The sequence below is a fragment of the Patiria miniata genome, unplaced genomic scaffold (genome assembly GCF_015706575.1).
Source record: "Patiria miniata isolate m_02_andy unplaced genomic scaffold, ASM1570657v1 HiC_scaffold_1, whole genome shotgun sequence".
Classification (NCBI taxonomy): Eukaryota; Metazoa; Echinodermata; class Asteroidea; order Valvatida; family Asterinidae; genus Patiria; species Patiria miniata.
Window position 1 is genome coordinate 1,561,760 of NW_024037047.1, and position 17,983 is coordinate 1,579,742.

At 40.3% G+C, this 17,983-nt stretch overlaps 1 protein-coding gene across 1 annotated transcript; it reads right to left on the reverse strand.

Moving 5' to 3' along the window:
* Positions 1 to 3,263: 3,263 nt before the first annotated feature.
* On the reverse strand, positions 3,264 to 4,733 carry LOC119724781. The gene has a single exon (XM_038196034.1). The coding sequence runs from the start codon at positions 4,731 to 4,733 to the stop codon at positions 3,264 to 3,266; it is 1,470 nt and encodes a 489-aa protein (XP_038051962.1).
* Between the last annotated feature and the right edge of the window lie 13,250 nt (positions 4,734 to 17,983).

Here is a 17,983-nt window from a genome sequence, read left to right on the forward strand (position 1 = left end):
TCAATTAGATAGTCAAAATTGCCGTCGGGTTTCACCGTTGCAGTTAGTTTGCGTTCTCAATCTTTAGTCTTCCTCCAATTGTATAGCGTATTCTTAATTGGAGATTATAAAAAAAATTACATAAGTAGATTAGTTAATTATCGTAGTCACCATTATACGTCACATCATGGCTGACAGAATGTGTTGTATGTATACCTGATCAAGAGATTTTAAAAAGTTAGCATTTGTAATAAACCTTATTATACGTCAATTCGTTGTTGTTATGTTGTGTGCGTTTGTACTGCAATGGACCGATCCAGTAAGCCCCTCCCACTGCGCACGTGGGCAAATTAACACGTGCTCCAATCCAATTCCACACCGCATTTTCCTGCCGCGCGCATCATACGCGCGTGCACGCATGTCGGACTTTTGTGCACGCATCATGTCGGACATAAATCACAGATCAGAAAAAAGTTCAGTGTTCTCTCAACAATACCAAAACAAATTCCATAAGGAACTTTAAAACGGTGGTTGCGTTTACAATTCCGTAACTTGAAAAGTACATAAGTGATTTGAATGATTCTTGTACTAAAAGAAAGCTTATGAGTTGGGCTTTCATATCCTATATTTTGAAAGTGCTACATGCAGAGCTTCACTTAAACAATCGTCCCGACATTTGAGTTTCTTTTTTTTACTCACCCTGTACCCATAAAGGAAAGAGAGGAGCTGGTATACCCTTAATGCCCAGCCAAAGGCCCTCTATCACGAGGCCGAGCATCACATGAAATAATAATACTTGCAGAGTTGCAAATGTATTATTCTAAAACATCATGCTCAAAACAAATAGTGAAGCGTGGATTATTTTCTTATTAAGGGGTCGTACGCACTATGGTGCCTACACATTTGCGGGGTTGTTATTAAAAAGGGTCCAGACCCATGGTAAAACTTGTAAAACTTGTTGAAGAGATGCCTTTTTAATCGTACCAGTCCCGTAAATAACTTCATTGGTATTTAATCATCCCGTGAAAAGCTTAAGTATAGAGACAAATCGACAAAATCCGAAGTCAGCCAAGTAATTTATGGCGTCGAGATTTTCGTAGTGCGGAACCGTGTACATGTACATGTTTTCCACATTTTTATGTTAATGATACTCAGTGCTTTTATATCGTACGAAATTGACGGCTAGTTTGAGCCTTATAACTAACCGATGGGTGTCGCTATGTATACATACGTACTTACATGCATTGAAAATACCTGTACACATTACTGACATTTTAAGGATAGTTTTGTGGATGTTTATATCCTACCTTCAAATGCTCATTCAGATTAACATCATTTCGTTTAACCCTAAAAGGGCCGGGTTATTTTGACCATCTCTCAGCCGGGGGGGGGGGCGCCCCCAATATCTCGGTTATCGAGTGACGAAAAGTTTTGAAACTCGGTACATGCATAGAATAACTTATCATAAACATAACCAAGCAATTTCATGACTATAGGTTAAAGGGTTTTGGAATTATGGCTAATAATCATATGCGCGAATGGTAATTCTGGTCTATGTACCCTACGTATATGAGAAATTCAATTTTCACGGTGCGTTTACGTAATTTTTCGTTGCGCGGCAACCCGTAGTCCGATTTTTATGTTTTTGGTATGAAAAGATGCGCAAGGCTTGAGACTAAAAAATTAAAACAGCTCTGGTTGCGAAAAATCTTTCTCGAGGCTATCGCGGAAAAAAAGGAGCGGGGTGGATTTCGCCCCGGCCCCTTTAGGGTTTAAACGTGTTTTGTGGCCCAATTTGGCGTATTCCAGGACGCAGTGTCCCAGTAACCTGTTGCAAAATTTGTATCGAAAATTTAATATTAAACTCTTCAGTGTTTAGAGTGTGGGTGCCATTTGTTTTAGTGAAGTTCTGCACGTAGCAAATTTATAATCTAGGATATGAAAGCCTACTTCATAAGCTCTCTTTTAGTACAAGAATCATACACGTTTCTCATGTACTTTACAAACGCAAACACCGTTTTTAACTTCTGCAGTCCGCGGATCACAAAAAAAGGTAAGTGTTCTTTCAGCAAAACGAAGACAATTCACATAGGGATGTACTGTCGCTGGTCTGTCATGGAAGCTTAAGCAGTGATGCGGTCATAATGGTTATTATCAATTAAAGGCCGTGCCTTTTGAACAACTAAGCTTCTGGATAGCCTCTTAACCCCCTAAGCACGGGTTATAATGGGGACATTCCTCCACACATAGAGCAAGTGGCCCGCATGACTGCACAGCCTTTGTGTGGTAGCGGGACTGCACAAAAGCAGCAGCTGTGGAACTACCCACTAGCTGGGTGCCACGGCATACCACAGCTGGCAACTGCATTCCAATGAGGATTAGCGGCCGCGGCCATGACCGCTTCCCGGGCCCATAAATCAGCTTAAGGATTAGAGCTGATTTTCACTCGTCCTTGAAAGTTGTCTTGCGAAAGAGAGACGCAACTACTCGAAAAGGAAGCATAAATGCAGAAGCGTCTCCATATCGTCTTATGAGGGGGGGGGGAATTACGACCCTACTCTAGAGGCGTATGAAGCGTCTTACAAATCTTTTTTTTTTAGCACGCCGTTCAAATGCAACCAGGGGGCATTGCAAAATACGCCACTGAAGACGTGAGACAGATAAACACCTGAAAACTTCAAACACATTATACAGACAGTGACGTCATCATGTTTGTTGACGCGCATAACATTCGTTTTTATCATACAGTCGACTCTCGTTAGTACAAACTATGTTAACTTAATACAAACTTCTAATATAACAAACATAAAACCTTGGTCCCGACTGTGCATGTATGTGCACAGTGAATGGGACTGATGTTCCTCTTAATACAAAGTTCTGATATAACAGATAAGAGAAATGATGGCTCTATCCCATTCAGAGACGCCTCTCCTATAGATTGGCTTGTGAATAAAAAAATGTGCGTAAGAACAACACATTGAGCTATTCGATGGTGTGATATTGTGTGGTTCATTTCTTCAATTAAGACACATGAAGGGGTCTTAAAAATTGGGTAGAAATCAGAGGGAGAAATCAATGGAAGTTTTGACCGTAGCCAAGTTTACCCAGGCAGTGGGGTGGGTTAGGTTTTACCTGAGGGCAATTGCGGGAATGCATTTTCGTCCCTTCGGGGACTCATCAGCCGCTAGATTCAAAGAATCTGTAGGTATGGGTTAGTGAGTTGAATGGAGCTCACTTTGCGGAAAAGGTTGCGTCTAAGTTATCCGGTATATGTGATTACAACTTCATTCGGATGGAATTTGTTCATCCAATAGTGAAATTAGGATATCAAGTGTGTTATCTTCGTTCTCAGTTGTGGAGGATTGGTTATCTTCCGTATGGCTGAGTTTGGCTCTGACAAGTCTCTTCTTGATGTTCTCAGCTATCTTATAGGCAACTAGAGGAGGTTTCGGGAAAACTTCCTTCAAAGTTGGGTTGCCTGAGATAAGATGCCAGTGTCTGGAGAGAGCACGCTTGATGTCCATGTGTTTTACATGGGGGTTGTAAGTCGTGGTGAAGACGAGGGGGAGTTCTTTTTGGGTTTTCACTTGTTCTGTGTGAATCATAGATTTCCTTTGTGAGAAATCGATGGATTGCTTGCACTTGTGAATATCGGCTTGATTGTAGCCTCTTTTCAGTAGTTTTTCTTCGAAACTTTGTACTTTTTGTAAGAAGTCGTCCTCATTGTTTGTGTTTCTGGCATATCGTAGGATTTCTCCTTTGATAAAACCTTTGAACACATGGTTTGGATGGGATGATGTTCTTTCCAAGTACTGATATGTTTCCGTAGGTTTCGTGAACACTCGTGTGTCTAGGGTACCCGTGGAGAGGAAACGCGGGCCTTTAAAAATGGTAAGGTCCAGGTATGTGATGGAAGTTTCAGATGCCTCAAATGTGAATTTGAGGGTGGGATGCAATTGATTCAACTGGTGAACAAATTGGGTGAAGGATTCGAGTTGGCCGTTGTAGACGATAAGTATATCATCTCTAAATCTTGCCCAGAACAGGATTCTGTCTGTGAGGGCTGAGATTTGTAACTCAAAATCATGTAACGTAATGTCGCAAATTTCTGGACTAGCCACAGATCCCATTGCACATCCTATTTTTTGTGGGAAGAATTTTCCTCCGAACTGGAAATAGTTGCGGCCCAGAACGAGTTCCAGGAGAGTGCGGATGTGTTTTGAAGGGGGTTTGGTTATGGCATAGTTGTGGTTGTTTTTTTCGTAGGCTTTGCATACCGATTCAATGGCTTCTGCCTGGTGAATGTTGGTATACATGGAAACTACATCGATGCTTGCAAGGAGTGAGTTTTGTGGGAAGGTTTCCTTTTCTAGTTTCCGCAAAATGTCTGTGGTGTCACGGACATAAGTGGGTTGGGGACTGGTAGGGCAGTTCGTGGGTTGTTCAAGTGGGTCAAGATAGGCAAAGGTATGTTTGTCGATGTGTTTGTTTCTTATCATGTCGGTGAGGGCGCTGTGTACCTTGAGTGCGGTTTCGTGAGTCAAATCCCTGTCCACTTTTTCATAGTGGTGGGCGCTGAGGTGTTTGAAACCAACGTTTAGGTAGTCCTCACGGTTCATGATGCAAATGCCTCGGCCTTTGTCGTAAGGCTTGATAACAACAGATGGGTTGTTTTTGAGTTTGCGTATTGCTGATAATTCAGCTTGGGACATGTTTGTCTGAGGTTTCCTCAGTCTGACATGGGCGAGTTCCATCTTGATAGCTTCCAAATAATTCTCAAGTGTGGGGTTTTGAGTGGATTTGGGTTGCCAGGTGGATGGAGGTTTGAAGGGCCTCTTCTTTAGAACTTTTTTGTGCATCAAGAATGCAATTCTCATTCGTCTTTGATATTTGTTGATATCTTGGATAAGTGAGAGACGGGTTGGTTTAGCCGGGGTGGGAACAAAGTTTAAACCTTTGCCCAAAGCTATTTTCTCGGTAGGGGAGAGTGATAGCTTTGAGAGGTTGGTTATGAATTGTTCATTTTGGTTGGCTAATTAACATTTTGTAGTTGCCGTAGGCTGAGTCGGGCTCGCCCGAGTGCAGCTGACACGGCTACCTCCTTCCACACGTTCGCCAAATTCGATTGAATTCGGTGGCCTCTGGGTGGAGTAGGTACTGGGACTTGGCTCAGGAGGTACTTCGGTGGGTTCTTGGTTCTGACGGCGTTCTCCAGCAGGTTGATTTGTTTGTTCAGGGAGACTCGCTTGGAAACCATTTGTTGGAGAGGTCCCGCTAGACTTCGGACAAATTTGTAGTCCTCGTGTTCTAGTCGGTGGTCTTTACTGGTTTGTTGCTTATCTCTTTTCCTGGGTGCCGGTTTGTCCTTACTTTCTGTGTCTCTTGATGAGATCTGACTTATTGAAGTTTGCACTTCATGGGCCAGACGACTATTAAAGAGAGATTTCTTACTGTTATCAGACGAGTCTGAGTCAGACAGATCAGTTTCGGGAATAACCTGGGCACAAGGGAACGGCGAACTTGGAGGGCTTGACTCTTGGGTTGACATGATGTCGGATGGCCAAGACAGTGCCCCGAGCCTGTATATGTGCCTGGGAAGCGGACGTGTGATAAACCACAAAGGATGGTGTCCCTTTGCTTGCGTGAAAGAATGGCTGGTCGGTGTTCAGTGGTGCGTATCTCAGTGGAAGCTCTGCGTTCAGTGTTGAATGGCGGGATTCGAACCCCCGACCCTCTGATCATGAGTCACGAATCCTTACCACTAGGCCACACACTCCCCTACACTAGAGTTAAAACATTTGTTTAATTGCCTTATTTGAATTAACACAAAACCTTAGTCCTGCTTTCTTCCTGAATAAACCCTAGATAAATAAAATGGACTATATTCATATCACTATATCACATCTTCTCTCATAATTAGCTTAAAATAGTCAGCATGTCGATAGTCTATGTACAGCTTTATACAAGTACTCCATGAACTCGTTTCTTAGAACAATAGAGAACAAGAAAAGCCTCCGTGCATTACCTTTACAATTGCTGGAAGCAAACATATATTACTTAGCGTTGGGTGATATGTTTTATAGTACTTAACGTTTGGTACTAATTATAGTTCTTAACGTTGGATAATAATTATGTTGACATTTATATGAGTGTAGAATAGGTCTGATTTGAAAACCAATGACAATCTACCACCCAAAATACCAGTTCTAATTATTTTGCCTATTGGCCACTCTTTGTATAGCCCTGTCTGTGCCCGTAGAGGGAGGAGGCAAACACAGCATTACTGACACAAATTTAGGCTATTGGGATAGATGTGGATGCATTTAATTAAAGTAGCGTTTAGTTTGGGCTTGGATATGGGATGGGAAGACACGTATAATCAACAAATAAATATGTTATTCCCTCATTGAAGAATAAGAACTGTTTTTGATAATAACAGTCTCTTGAGCCCCCCCCCCCCAAAAAGGTTTCAAACAATGTATATTAATCAGATGTATATTTTGTTAAAATCCAGATTCATGATGGTATAGACTGTGTTCAGATATCCAGTAATAAATAAATTAGCATGTTGATAAGTATCGACTGTAAAGTGGGAATGCAAGGGGTAGTAGCTATAGGCTACATGGAAAAAAAAATATGTGTTATTGAAATTGACAGACAAAGGTCTGCCGCACCCATCACACTAGTACTAAACTATTTGTTTACTGTCTAATTTGAACTAACACAAAACCTTAACCCAGCTTATTTTGCCAACAAATACTAGTCAATAAAATGGATCTTTTATAATCGTATCTTGTAAATATCTGACAAATGAACAGTTAGTAATGATTATTTTTAATCTGCATGCGTGTACTCGGTGAACAACTTTAAATGAAACAAGCAAGAACCCTAAAAAGGGCTGGGTTATTTTGACCATCTCACAACCGGGGGGGGGGGAATTCCGCCCCTCCCCCCAAGATATCGGCGATTGGTGACGAAAAATTATGAAACTTGAAACATACATATAATGACTTATCATAAACATACCCAAGACATTTCATGGCTATAGGTCAAAGGCTTTCGTGGCTATCGGGTGGCATGGGTGGCTTGTGCGTAAAGCGTTTGCCTCTCACCAAGGTGACCACGGTTTGAAACCTGGCCGCGGATCGCATGTGAGTAGAGTTGTGCGTTGGTTCTCTCCTGTGCCACGAGGGTTTTTCTCCGGGCCCTCCGGTTTTCAAACACTTTCGATCTCAGGCTGTGCTCCGTGGTCATATATTGGTCGATGTGGCCGGAAGCCATAGGCACCTTTACGTGCCAGCGGCCCGACCACGTTTTAGCCGTGTCCTTCGCAATTCAGCATACCAGCTGCAAGAAAGGATGATTAGCCTCCCAAATTATAAAAGGTTTGAATTTATGTCTTATTAAATATTCACTTACACGAATGGTAATTCTGCTTTGAGCACACTCCGTATATGGGGGAATTCATTTTTCACGGCGCATAGCGCCGAAAATGTTTCGCTGCGCAGCAACCCGTCGTCCGAATTTCATGTTTTGGTATCAAAAGATGCGCCATACTCCAGACTGAAAAGTCAGAACACCTTTTTTTTTTTGAAAGGCTATCGCGGATAGGGTTAATAGCAAACAACAGAATTTTGATTTTCATTGATTTCTTTTGACCCACTCACACACAATTTCGAGAGAACATTTGTTCGTTAACTTTGATTATTCTAAAGGCCCCTTGGGCAATAGTTAATACATTTTAAAATGACAAGCGCACCACTCAAACCCCAAGCCCTAATGATTGCTTGCCTATTGTCTTTTCTCTACTAGCTACTGTCTCTGCTCTTTGAGTAGGGGAAGGCAAACATATTATTGACATCATTTCAGTCTCTCGGGATAGACATTGATGCATTAGAATGGAGTAGCGTTTTGTTTTGGACATGGATGTTGACAGACCGAATAATATCAATGAAAAATTGAGCTCTTGAGCGAGGCACTTTACCATTATTGCTTCGTCCTTAGGATGGGACATAAAGCCTTAGGTCCCGTGTGTTGTGTTATGCACGTTAGGCCAAAAAAAAAATTCGGTCTCTGGTCAGACCAAAGTTCCGGAATTGACGCGGGGACGCGGCTTTTTTTTTTGGGGGGGGGGCTTTTTTATTTTCTTCAAGCTTGGATTGTACAGACGAGGTGGGGTACTATTTTGCTTTTTTTGGTGTCCTCATGTACATTGGTGTCCTCCATAATATGCCTTGTTGCTCTCCATAATTTGCCTTGGTGCAATTTCACATTCCTTGGTGCTCTTTGTTAAAAAAAAATTGAGGAGGTGCGGCAATAGAGGGCGCTGTTGGAGCTACCGCGGAACATTTTGGAAAAAAAAAGATTGACGCGTATGATTAAAATCGACGCGCGCGCTGACCAGAGACCGACTTATTTTTTTTTTTGGTCTTAAATAACTCAGTAACACTTGTCGCTAAGAGAAGGGTTTGCCCCAGTGTTTCTGGCATTGACAGCAATATACGCCGCAGCACCTAGCAAGAGAGGTGCTACATAATGGGCCTCATATGTTCATGTACTTCATTTACCTGTCTTTGGTTGCATTCTCTCACACGCTTTGTATCCTTTGGAAAAGACGCTATATAAATACGGTTATTATTATTACTGAAATTAAACGGATACATTTCCGTTGAAGCTGACTTTTTTGCTGTTTAAAGGGGTCAATTTAAAAAAAAAAACCCAAAAACAAGTCTTACTTTTTTATTTTTATTTTATTATTATTTTTTTGGAGGAGGCGGGTTTTTATTAGTACTCACTGAGAAAGGGAACGATAATCCTTGACTACAATAGTTAATCAGCCTGGCGATCGATACGATGGCGATAAAACACCTCACTATCGGAGGGTACCTATGATTACTTGAAAACGATCAAAAGCAGTTACAAGTAACCTCACAATAATTGTTATTCTTGACTTTTTTGTTTAATGTTAAATTTAATATTGCTTTTTTTTCACAAACACATCCAAAGAAACGTGTGAAACTGCACTATTTTAACACTGGTACGTTTAGGACAGGAGTCAACATTTCTCTCTTTTTTTTTACTTTTGAGACAGCCGCAGTACTTCACCCAGATATTCTGATCATCATTCCATAAAGCCATGCGTGAGACTTGGACATTGCCAATCAAATGATAACACCCTTGTCCATCTTTTTGGAGTTTGAGTCAATATTTGCCTTTTCTTAACTGTTTTGAGACAGCCTTAACACGCTACCTATACATTGTTGTCACCAGTCCATAATGCCCTGTGATTTTGACATTGCCAATCACCTGATACCATACACCATGCATAGTGGGTTAAAGTTAAACTGCACTATTTCAGCAATATAATACAGGTGCATTTATCTCCCCTGACGATCATTTTCGAGTTTGAGTCAATATTTGCCTTTTTAAAACTCTTTTGAGACAGCTTCGCCACTTTACTCAGACAGTCTTATCACCAGTTCACAATGCCCTGTGACATTGTCAATCACCTGATACCATACACCATGCAAAGGGGGTTAAATTAAACTGCACTATTTCAGAAATGATATAAATTTAACACCCCAATCGTTCTTTATGGGACGGGAATTCGAGTCAATAGTTTCCTCTTAGCACGCACCATGAAATGGGGGTTACGTGCAAAAAGACAAAGGAACCTGCAATTTCGACTTAAATTCCTGTTATCTCAGTAAATAGCAGGGAAGATGAGCCAGGTTGGTCCAGACGTACATTGCAATGCAAGAATTGTCAAGATAAAACTCGCTGATGTGCGTCAACCCTTTTATAATTAACCAGGGTCAAGTATCGCAGTCACGTATTAGATAACGAATATTGACGTTTAAATTCGTTTAATCACCTAAACGTACCATCAAGGGACAAATTTGAGGCTTTGTGAAATCCATAAATTAAACCTTTCTTATTTAATCCAGCTAAAAGGAAATGTGAAAATAATATGTTAAACTTTTAAAAAGTCCAAGAACGGCGGCTTTTGAATATCTTTTGCAAGTCAACCGCATCCCCACGGCGTCGAGAAGTACGCTTCCACTGGCTGTTCTCTCTCCTTGGTACTGCTGTCCAAACATCATGGGCATTAGCATTAGAGGTGTGGAATGGCCAGATCCTGGAAAGTGTCCACGTCAATCGTGGGTAAATAACATCAAAAAGTGGCCTGAACGACCAGTTTTAGAGCTAAACAAAGAAATTTACTGGAGCGGGTTTGAACCTGCGAACTCCGGATACCGTCCAGGCGCTCTACCAAATGAGCTTTGCTAAGCTTTGAATTACATCTAGTCAGTTTCCTTTGTGGTTTCTTTCCGGAAACTACAAATGTTTGTCATATGTTCTACATCGGATTATGATTATGATCAGATTATGAACATGATCGGTCACGTGGTTCAGGAATTATAACCAAGGTCATTTGCAATTTGATACCTAGCGAAGTCATCATGATGTCAGAGTAATATGCACACATTGGGATCAGGGTTGATGTTTGTTCAGTTTCAAAATCATACTAAGAGTAAAAAAAACCGGAAAACAAAATCCTACTAAATGGTTGGCGTTTGTATTTGTGACAAACGCAGGGGATGCCCCGGACTGTAGATTTTCATGTCAGTTCAGTACAGGGTGTCTCAAAGGAAACTCTTTTCTTGTGTCCTCTTTCCAATGATACCTTGACTGTGTGTGTGTGGCAATGGATGACTGAGCAATCGTTGTTTTCGGTCAAGGTCTTTTACATGATTTTTAACTTATTTGAAAATATTAATATTTTTTTTCCATAATTCACATTCGATTCTGGGTTTCCTTTTTTTATACACCCTGTGGTGAATGTCAATGTTAAAATGACAGAAATAATGACATTCGGATACATGTTCAAATCTTATCAATTTAAGCATTATATCACTTGGCCAAAGAAGGGGAAAATCTTTCTTCGACACGCATATTTATTTGTATGAATATCAACGGCGTCTGGTGCTCACATGAAGACGCCAAGAGCTAATTTGTGTACATTTTGAAAAAAGATGGTAAACACACTTGTTGAAGTGGTAAAAAAAGTAATCAAAGTACTGTTTGCTCACGGGTCCATAGTTGATAGTTTCTTAACTTGCAATAGTCGGTACCCTGGTGACTTATTAGACGGCCACGTCAGCAAATTAGATAAACAATGATAACAAAAGTTACAGTCAAAGCGTCTGGGGGCGGCTTTTAAAGGATTTATCAACAAAGTATCAGGGCAAAACGGAGGAAAAAGTGTGTAAATATTTTAAATGTGTCAGTTATCTTTACCAAAGATCAGACAGCACGTCAGATATACGACCTTTGACCTCTGGCAAACAGGCCTGCCGCATGCTACTCATATTTGGCAAGCCTCCAAAAAGCCGGGTTTTTGCAACTTGTGGCCCGATTTCGTGCCCTTATTAGGAGAAAATGCTATTGATAGTCAAATTATGCAAAACTGTTGTTAGACAGCCAATGAAATCACTCCATCAAGCGCGTCGGGAAGGGGCTTGTGATGCATTGTGTGGATGCTCTGGGTTTTGCGACAAATATCACGCCACTAGTTTACGATTATCATATATAAGAGATTGCAAAGCCAGTAGCGAGTCACATTGGAGCTTGACCCCCGACGAAAGCGTATCATGGATGCATGGGCATCGCAAAACCCATCGGTGGTCTAAATTGCAAAGGAGAGGAGAGACATAGAAATTTGTTTCTGGATAAGTTGGAACGGACTTTCAAATTTACAATCGCACGTTGATTCACTCGTTGATTGGTGTCATGTGAATGACATGAAGCCAAACCCATTAAAATGAAAATCCATGAATTTGTTTTCCTTCGCAATCCACCACCTGCCATTAATTTAAAGATCAAAGGTACTGAGCTTGTGGTTGTCTCATCCATTAAACTATTAGGGGTTTTTATTAAGAGTGACAAGAAGTGGGACCAACAGGTCAAACACATCACTAGTAATACCTCTCGCCGTTTGTACATCCTGAGTAAACTGAGGAAAAATGGTGTTAAAACTGAAGATCTCGTCTCCATTTACAAGATGTACATTCGGCCTATACTTGAATTTGGAGCTCCTGTATGGTCATCTGGCTCAAGTGGTTCACAAGCTCAAAATATTGAGCGCATCAAGAAAAGGGCTCTGCGTATTATAGCTTATCCCAAAATCTTGCCAAATAATGATTTGCTTAATTTTCTTAATGTCAAACCTCTGTCTTACAGACGTAATCAATTAGTCTCCCAATTTGCCAAATCCTGCCTTTTATCTGATAAACACCGCCACTTCTTCCCACCAACCAGACAAACAGCATCAGGTTGTAACATTAGAAATTCTCAACAACTAGGTATTCCCAAAACCAGAACTTCTAGATATAAACAGTCCCCAATTCCTTTTATGACCAGCCTTTTAAATGCAGCCTCTACTGATTGTCATTTTTAATTGTAATTTCTAAGTTGTCTTATTTTAATTTGTATTACTTAATTTTTGATGTTACTTCTTGTAAACTGAATATGTTTAGTCTTCGGACTTTTTATTTGGTATTTTGAATGAAACCGAAATTGAATTGAATTGAATTGAATTGGTGGGTGTGCTTGTTTATGGTCTTAATCGAGGACACACACGTGCAAGATCATCGAAGAATCGAGGACAGGAACCAAATGGAGGACTCCTTGGCTAGAAACCGTACAAAGCCAATGAGAGCTGTTGAAAAAAAACTGTTTTAAGTATGGAAACAAGGACAAAGGGAAGAGGAACAATAAAAAACCTTCAATTTACACCAAAAACGAACGTGCGCGTTTGCGTCGGTGTTAATGTACTTGCGTAATATGTAATCGAACATAACTGTATTTAAATCCACGGAGAAACAAAATGGGGCTATTAAACAAACCTCAGTTTATTTATTTCTATTACGCTACAACTGCTGCGTTCGATATACACATTGTAAGCTATTCGTTGTTTTACCATCTGGTTTAGAAAAAAAAGGTCCCTCTCTAAATCTGGCGAAATTTTGTAAAACGGGGTTGCTGTGGAATAAGTTGATGCGGCCTTTTGCTTCTTATCTTGGTCTGCCTCACCTTGCAAAGACTTGCCGGGACTGGAAATGAAACACAAGTCAAGGCCTGCAACCAATATCATCATTTTAGTATTTTGGCTGCAGAGACAGAATGGAAAAATGGTATCAGCTAAAAAAACCCTCTTTGGGTATATTTTCATGTGATGGTTTAATTTTCTTTTGCAATAACATTTTAGTTTTACGGACTGTTTTCATAACTGTTTTCAAAACAGTTTGTGACGAAATCTTGCTTTGGTAGGCTACTTTTAAAGTTGCTGAAAATAAAGTATACGTTAAATTGGGTAATAATTATGTTTAAATTTAAAGGAGTTTGGAATAGATCTGATTGACCAGCACTGACTACCCTACCACCTAAAACACAAGCCCTAATTATTTTGCCTTTTTGCAACCCTCTCTTGGCCCTGTCTCTTCTGTTCTTAAAAGGAAGTAGGCAAACATACAACTAGGCAAACATAAAACTTCAACTAGTTTTTTTTGTTTTTAAAATTTTAAAACAGTTGATGACGAAATACTTGTCGGTGGGCTACTTTTAGAGTTGATGAGAGCAAACATAACTGTACTTTGGGGCCATTCAGAATAATGGTTTTTTTTATTTCGAATTTTTTTTTCAAAAATGTTTGACCTACCTACACACCCCAAATATTGTATGTCAATGCTTTCCATTTCATAAATTTTTAATGGCTTATAATTTTCCTGGTCTCAGACTAAATTGCCAAGAACACACACCTTTGTACAATGTTTTTCCATTTTCTGCGACACAATATACAATCAAAAAGAAGTCACCTTATCATCTGGAAAGTAACACGCCTGTAAAATAGGTATGTTTTTGCCACTTTTTTTTTAATTGATGACCAGTAACTACCCTTAAAAGTTAAACAATGAATGAGGACCAAACAGCATAGATATGGCAGACATGCCAGACGATATTGTAGATATTTTACTTCTTTTGCCCTTCTTCTTTCATTATTATTTTCTATTACTTTAAACCTAAAGGGGCGGTGGGCGGAATCCGCCTCCCCCCTGGACTTTTTCTGCGATAGCCTTTAAAACAAATTTTCGCGATCCAAGCTTTTAGACTTTTTAGCCTCGAGCCTTGCGCATCTTTTGACACCCAAATCATAAAAATCGGACGAGGGGTTGTCGCGCAGCGAAATTTTTGCCGGCGCTACGCTACGCGCCGTGAAAACTGAATTTGCCCATTTACGTCGTGTACACAGACCAGAATTGACATTCATACATATGAATAATTAATAAGCCATCATTCCAAAACCCTTGGACCTTTAGTCATGAAATTTCTTGGCTATGTTTATGAACAGTTGCTGTATGCATGTACCTAGTTTCAAAATTGTACTTCACTCGATGGCCGAGATCTTGGGGAGGGGGGGGGGCGGAATCCGCCCCCCCCCCACACCGGCTGAGAGATGGTCAAAGTAACTCGGCCCCTTTAAGGTTAATATCAAACAACTTAATTTGTTTATTTATTTCTTTTGCCACATTCACACGCAATTTCGAAACAAAAGAAATCGAAATGTTTAAACATTGATTATTGTGAATGGCCCCTTAAAGCCGGGTTATAATTATACTGACAATTAGATGAGATTGACATGTGTGGAATGGGTCTAATTTGACCACCAATGACAAGCCTACCACTCAAAACACAAGCCCTAATGATTGCTTGCCTATTGTATATTCTCCCCAAGGCCCTGCCTCAGCTCTTAGAGAAGGGGGAGGCAAACATATTAGTGACATCAATTCAGGCTCTCAGAATAGACATGGATCCATTGGGTTGAAGTAGCGTCATGGTTTGGACTTGGGTGTTGATAGACACAATATTATCGTTAAAAAATACTTTTTGGTACATTTTCCTTCAAATTGGCTTGTTTTATATCAAAAGGTGTAGTCCTAAAGATATATTATAAAACCAGTTTAACGTATATTTTGTCAATAAGTATCAGTACTTATGAAATAGGGGACGATATTTTCACATACAACAGTTAGTAGTTATTATCGATCTGATCACTCCTCACTACTGTGGGGTGCCTATAACTACGCACTTGAAAAACGCTCGACATCATATTATTTTTTTGGATTATTGACTTAAACAAAGTTACATTTAATAACACTTTTACAAACACATATAAAGAAACTCGTAAAACTGCACGGCAATCAGTGTTTGCCTTTTTTACAAACTCGTTTGAGACAGCCTCGACACGCTACCCAGATATTCTTATTTCTAGCCATGACACTTGGACACTGCCAATCACTTGATACCACACAACATGCATAGTGGGTTAAAGTTACACTGTACTATTTCAGCAATGGAAATTCTTCAACAAACATGTCGTTCTTTTTCGTGAGGAGAGTTCGATTCAATATTTGCCTTATATTTACTCTTTCGAGACACTGCCAATCACCTGATACCACACGCCATGCATTTTGGGTAAAGTGCAAAAAGAAAAAAAAAAGAACCTGCAGTTTCGACCTCAATCCCTGTTATCTCAGTGAATGGCAGGGAAGATGAGCCAGGGTGGTACCGACGTACATTGCCATACAAGAATCGTCAAGGTAACACTTGATGATGTGTGTCAACACTTTAATAATTAACCATGGCCAAGTATCGAAGTCACGTCTCATATAACGAATATTGACGTTTAGTTTCGTTTAATCACCTATACGTACCATCATAGGACAAATTTGAGTCTTTGTGAAATCCATAAATTAAACCTTTGTTATTTAATCACGTTAAAAGAAAATGTGAAACCTTTAAAAAGACCAAGAACGGCGGCTTGTGAAGCCAACCTCGTCCCCACGGCGTCGAGAAGTACGCTTCCACTGTCCAAACAACATGGGCATTAGCATTAGAGGTGTGTAATGGCCAGATCTTGAAAAGTGTCCACGTCAACCGTAGTGGCCCGAACGACCAGTTTTAGAGTTAAATAAAGAAATTGACTGGAGCGGGTTTGAACCTGCGAACTCCGGATACCGTCCAGGCGCTCTACCAAATGAGCTATTCAAACCCTGTCTTGCTCAGCTTTGAATAACATCTAGTCAGTTTCCTTTGTGGTTTCTTTCTGGAAACTACAAATGTTTGTCATATGTTCTACATCGGATTACAGATTATGAACATGATCGGTCACGTGGTTCAGGAATTATAACCAAAGTCATTTGTAATTTGATACCTAGCGAAGTCATCATGATGTCAGAGTAATATGCACACATTGGGATCAGGGTTGATGTTTGTTCAGTTTCATAATCATACCAAGTACAAAACAAAACAGGAAAAACTAAATGGTTGGCGCTTGTTTTTGTGACAAACGCAGGGGATGCCCCGGACTGTAGATTTTCATGTCAGTTCAGTACAGGGTGTCTTAAAGGAAACCCAAATGTAAACATAAATTATAAAAAATGTAATACATATTTTAAAATAAGTTAAACATCATGTAAAAGACCAATGTGTCCATTTTCCAATGATATCTTGATTGTGTGTGTGTGGCCATGGATGACTGAGCAATCATTGTTTTTCTGTCAAGGTCGTTTACATGATCTTTAACTTGTTTGAAAATGTAGAATATAAATATCATTTTTTTTTATAATTTACATTTACATCTGGTTACCTTTTTTTATACACCCTGTAGTGAATGTCAATGCTAAAATGGCAGAAATGATGACATTCGGATACATGTTCAAAATGAATCAATTAAAACATTATATCACTTGGCCAAAGAAGGGTAAGGGAAATCTTTCTTTGACACGCATGTTTATTTGTATGAATATCAACGGCGTCTGGTGCTCACAAGAAGACTCCAAAAGCTGTTTTGTGCACATTCTGAAAAAAGATGGTAAACACACTGGTAAAAAAGTAATCAAAGTACTGTTTGCACACGGGTCCAAAGTTGATAGCTTCTTCACATGCCATAGTTGGTACCCTGGGTGACTTAGACGGCCGAGTAGGCAAATAAAATGAACAATGATAACAACAATCACAGTCAAAGCGTCAGGGGGCGGGTTTTAAAGGATTTATCAACAAAGTATCAGGGCAAAATGGGGAAAATAAGTGTTTAAGTGTTTGTAATGTGTCAGTTATCTCTACCAAAGATCAGGGAGCACGTGAGAGATACGATCTTTGACCTCCGGCAAACGGTCCTGCCGCATGCTGCTCATATTTGGCAAGCCTCCAAAAATCCGGGTTTTTGCAACTTGTGGCCCGATTTCATGCCCTTATTAGGAGAAAATGCTATTGATAGTCAAATTATGCAAAACCGTTGTTAGACAGCCAATGAAAACACTCCATCGAGCGCGTCGGGGAGAGGCCTGTGATGCCTTCTGTTGAGGCTCTGTGCCTTTGCGAAAAATAGCATGCCACTTGTGCACGGTTGTCACTTACAAGACCTCGCAAAGCCAGTAGCGAGTCACATTGGAGCTTGACCCCCGACGAAAGCGTATCATGGATGCATGGGCATCGCAAAACCCATCGGTGGTCTAAATTGCAAAGGAGAGGAGAGACATAGAAATTTGTTTCTGGATAAGTCACTGCTGGTTGAGACCAGTCTCGGAAGGATTCGGGACTCGTTTGGAAGGGCTGACAACCTGCCAATACAAGGACAGGAGAGACATAGACGTTTGTTTCAGGATAAGTCACCGCTGGTTGAGACCAGTCTCTGAAGGATTTTGGACTCGTTGGGAAGGGCTGAAAACGCGTCAATACAAGGTACGTAGCACATTACATTCAAAACATGCCGAATATTACTAAGAAATATTACTCTTATTTGTTTCAAAATTCCTCTTACCAAGTGTAATCCCATGTGTTCATGTATGTTCATGTATATATCTAAATCTGAGGCTATCGAGACTCCAGATATCTTAGCCCAGACATTTGCATATGTAACGAGGCTAATTTTGCAACTTCGAGT

Coding starts and splice junctions, on each gene's coding strand:
- LOC119724781 (XM_038196034.1), bottom strand. CDS start 4,733: ATGGAACTCGCCCATGTCAGACTGAGGAAACCTCAGACAAACATGTCC.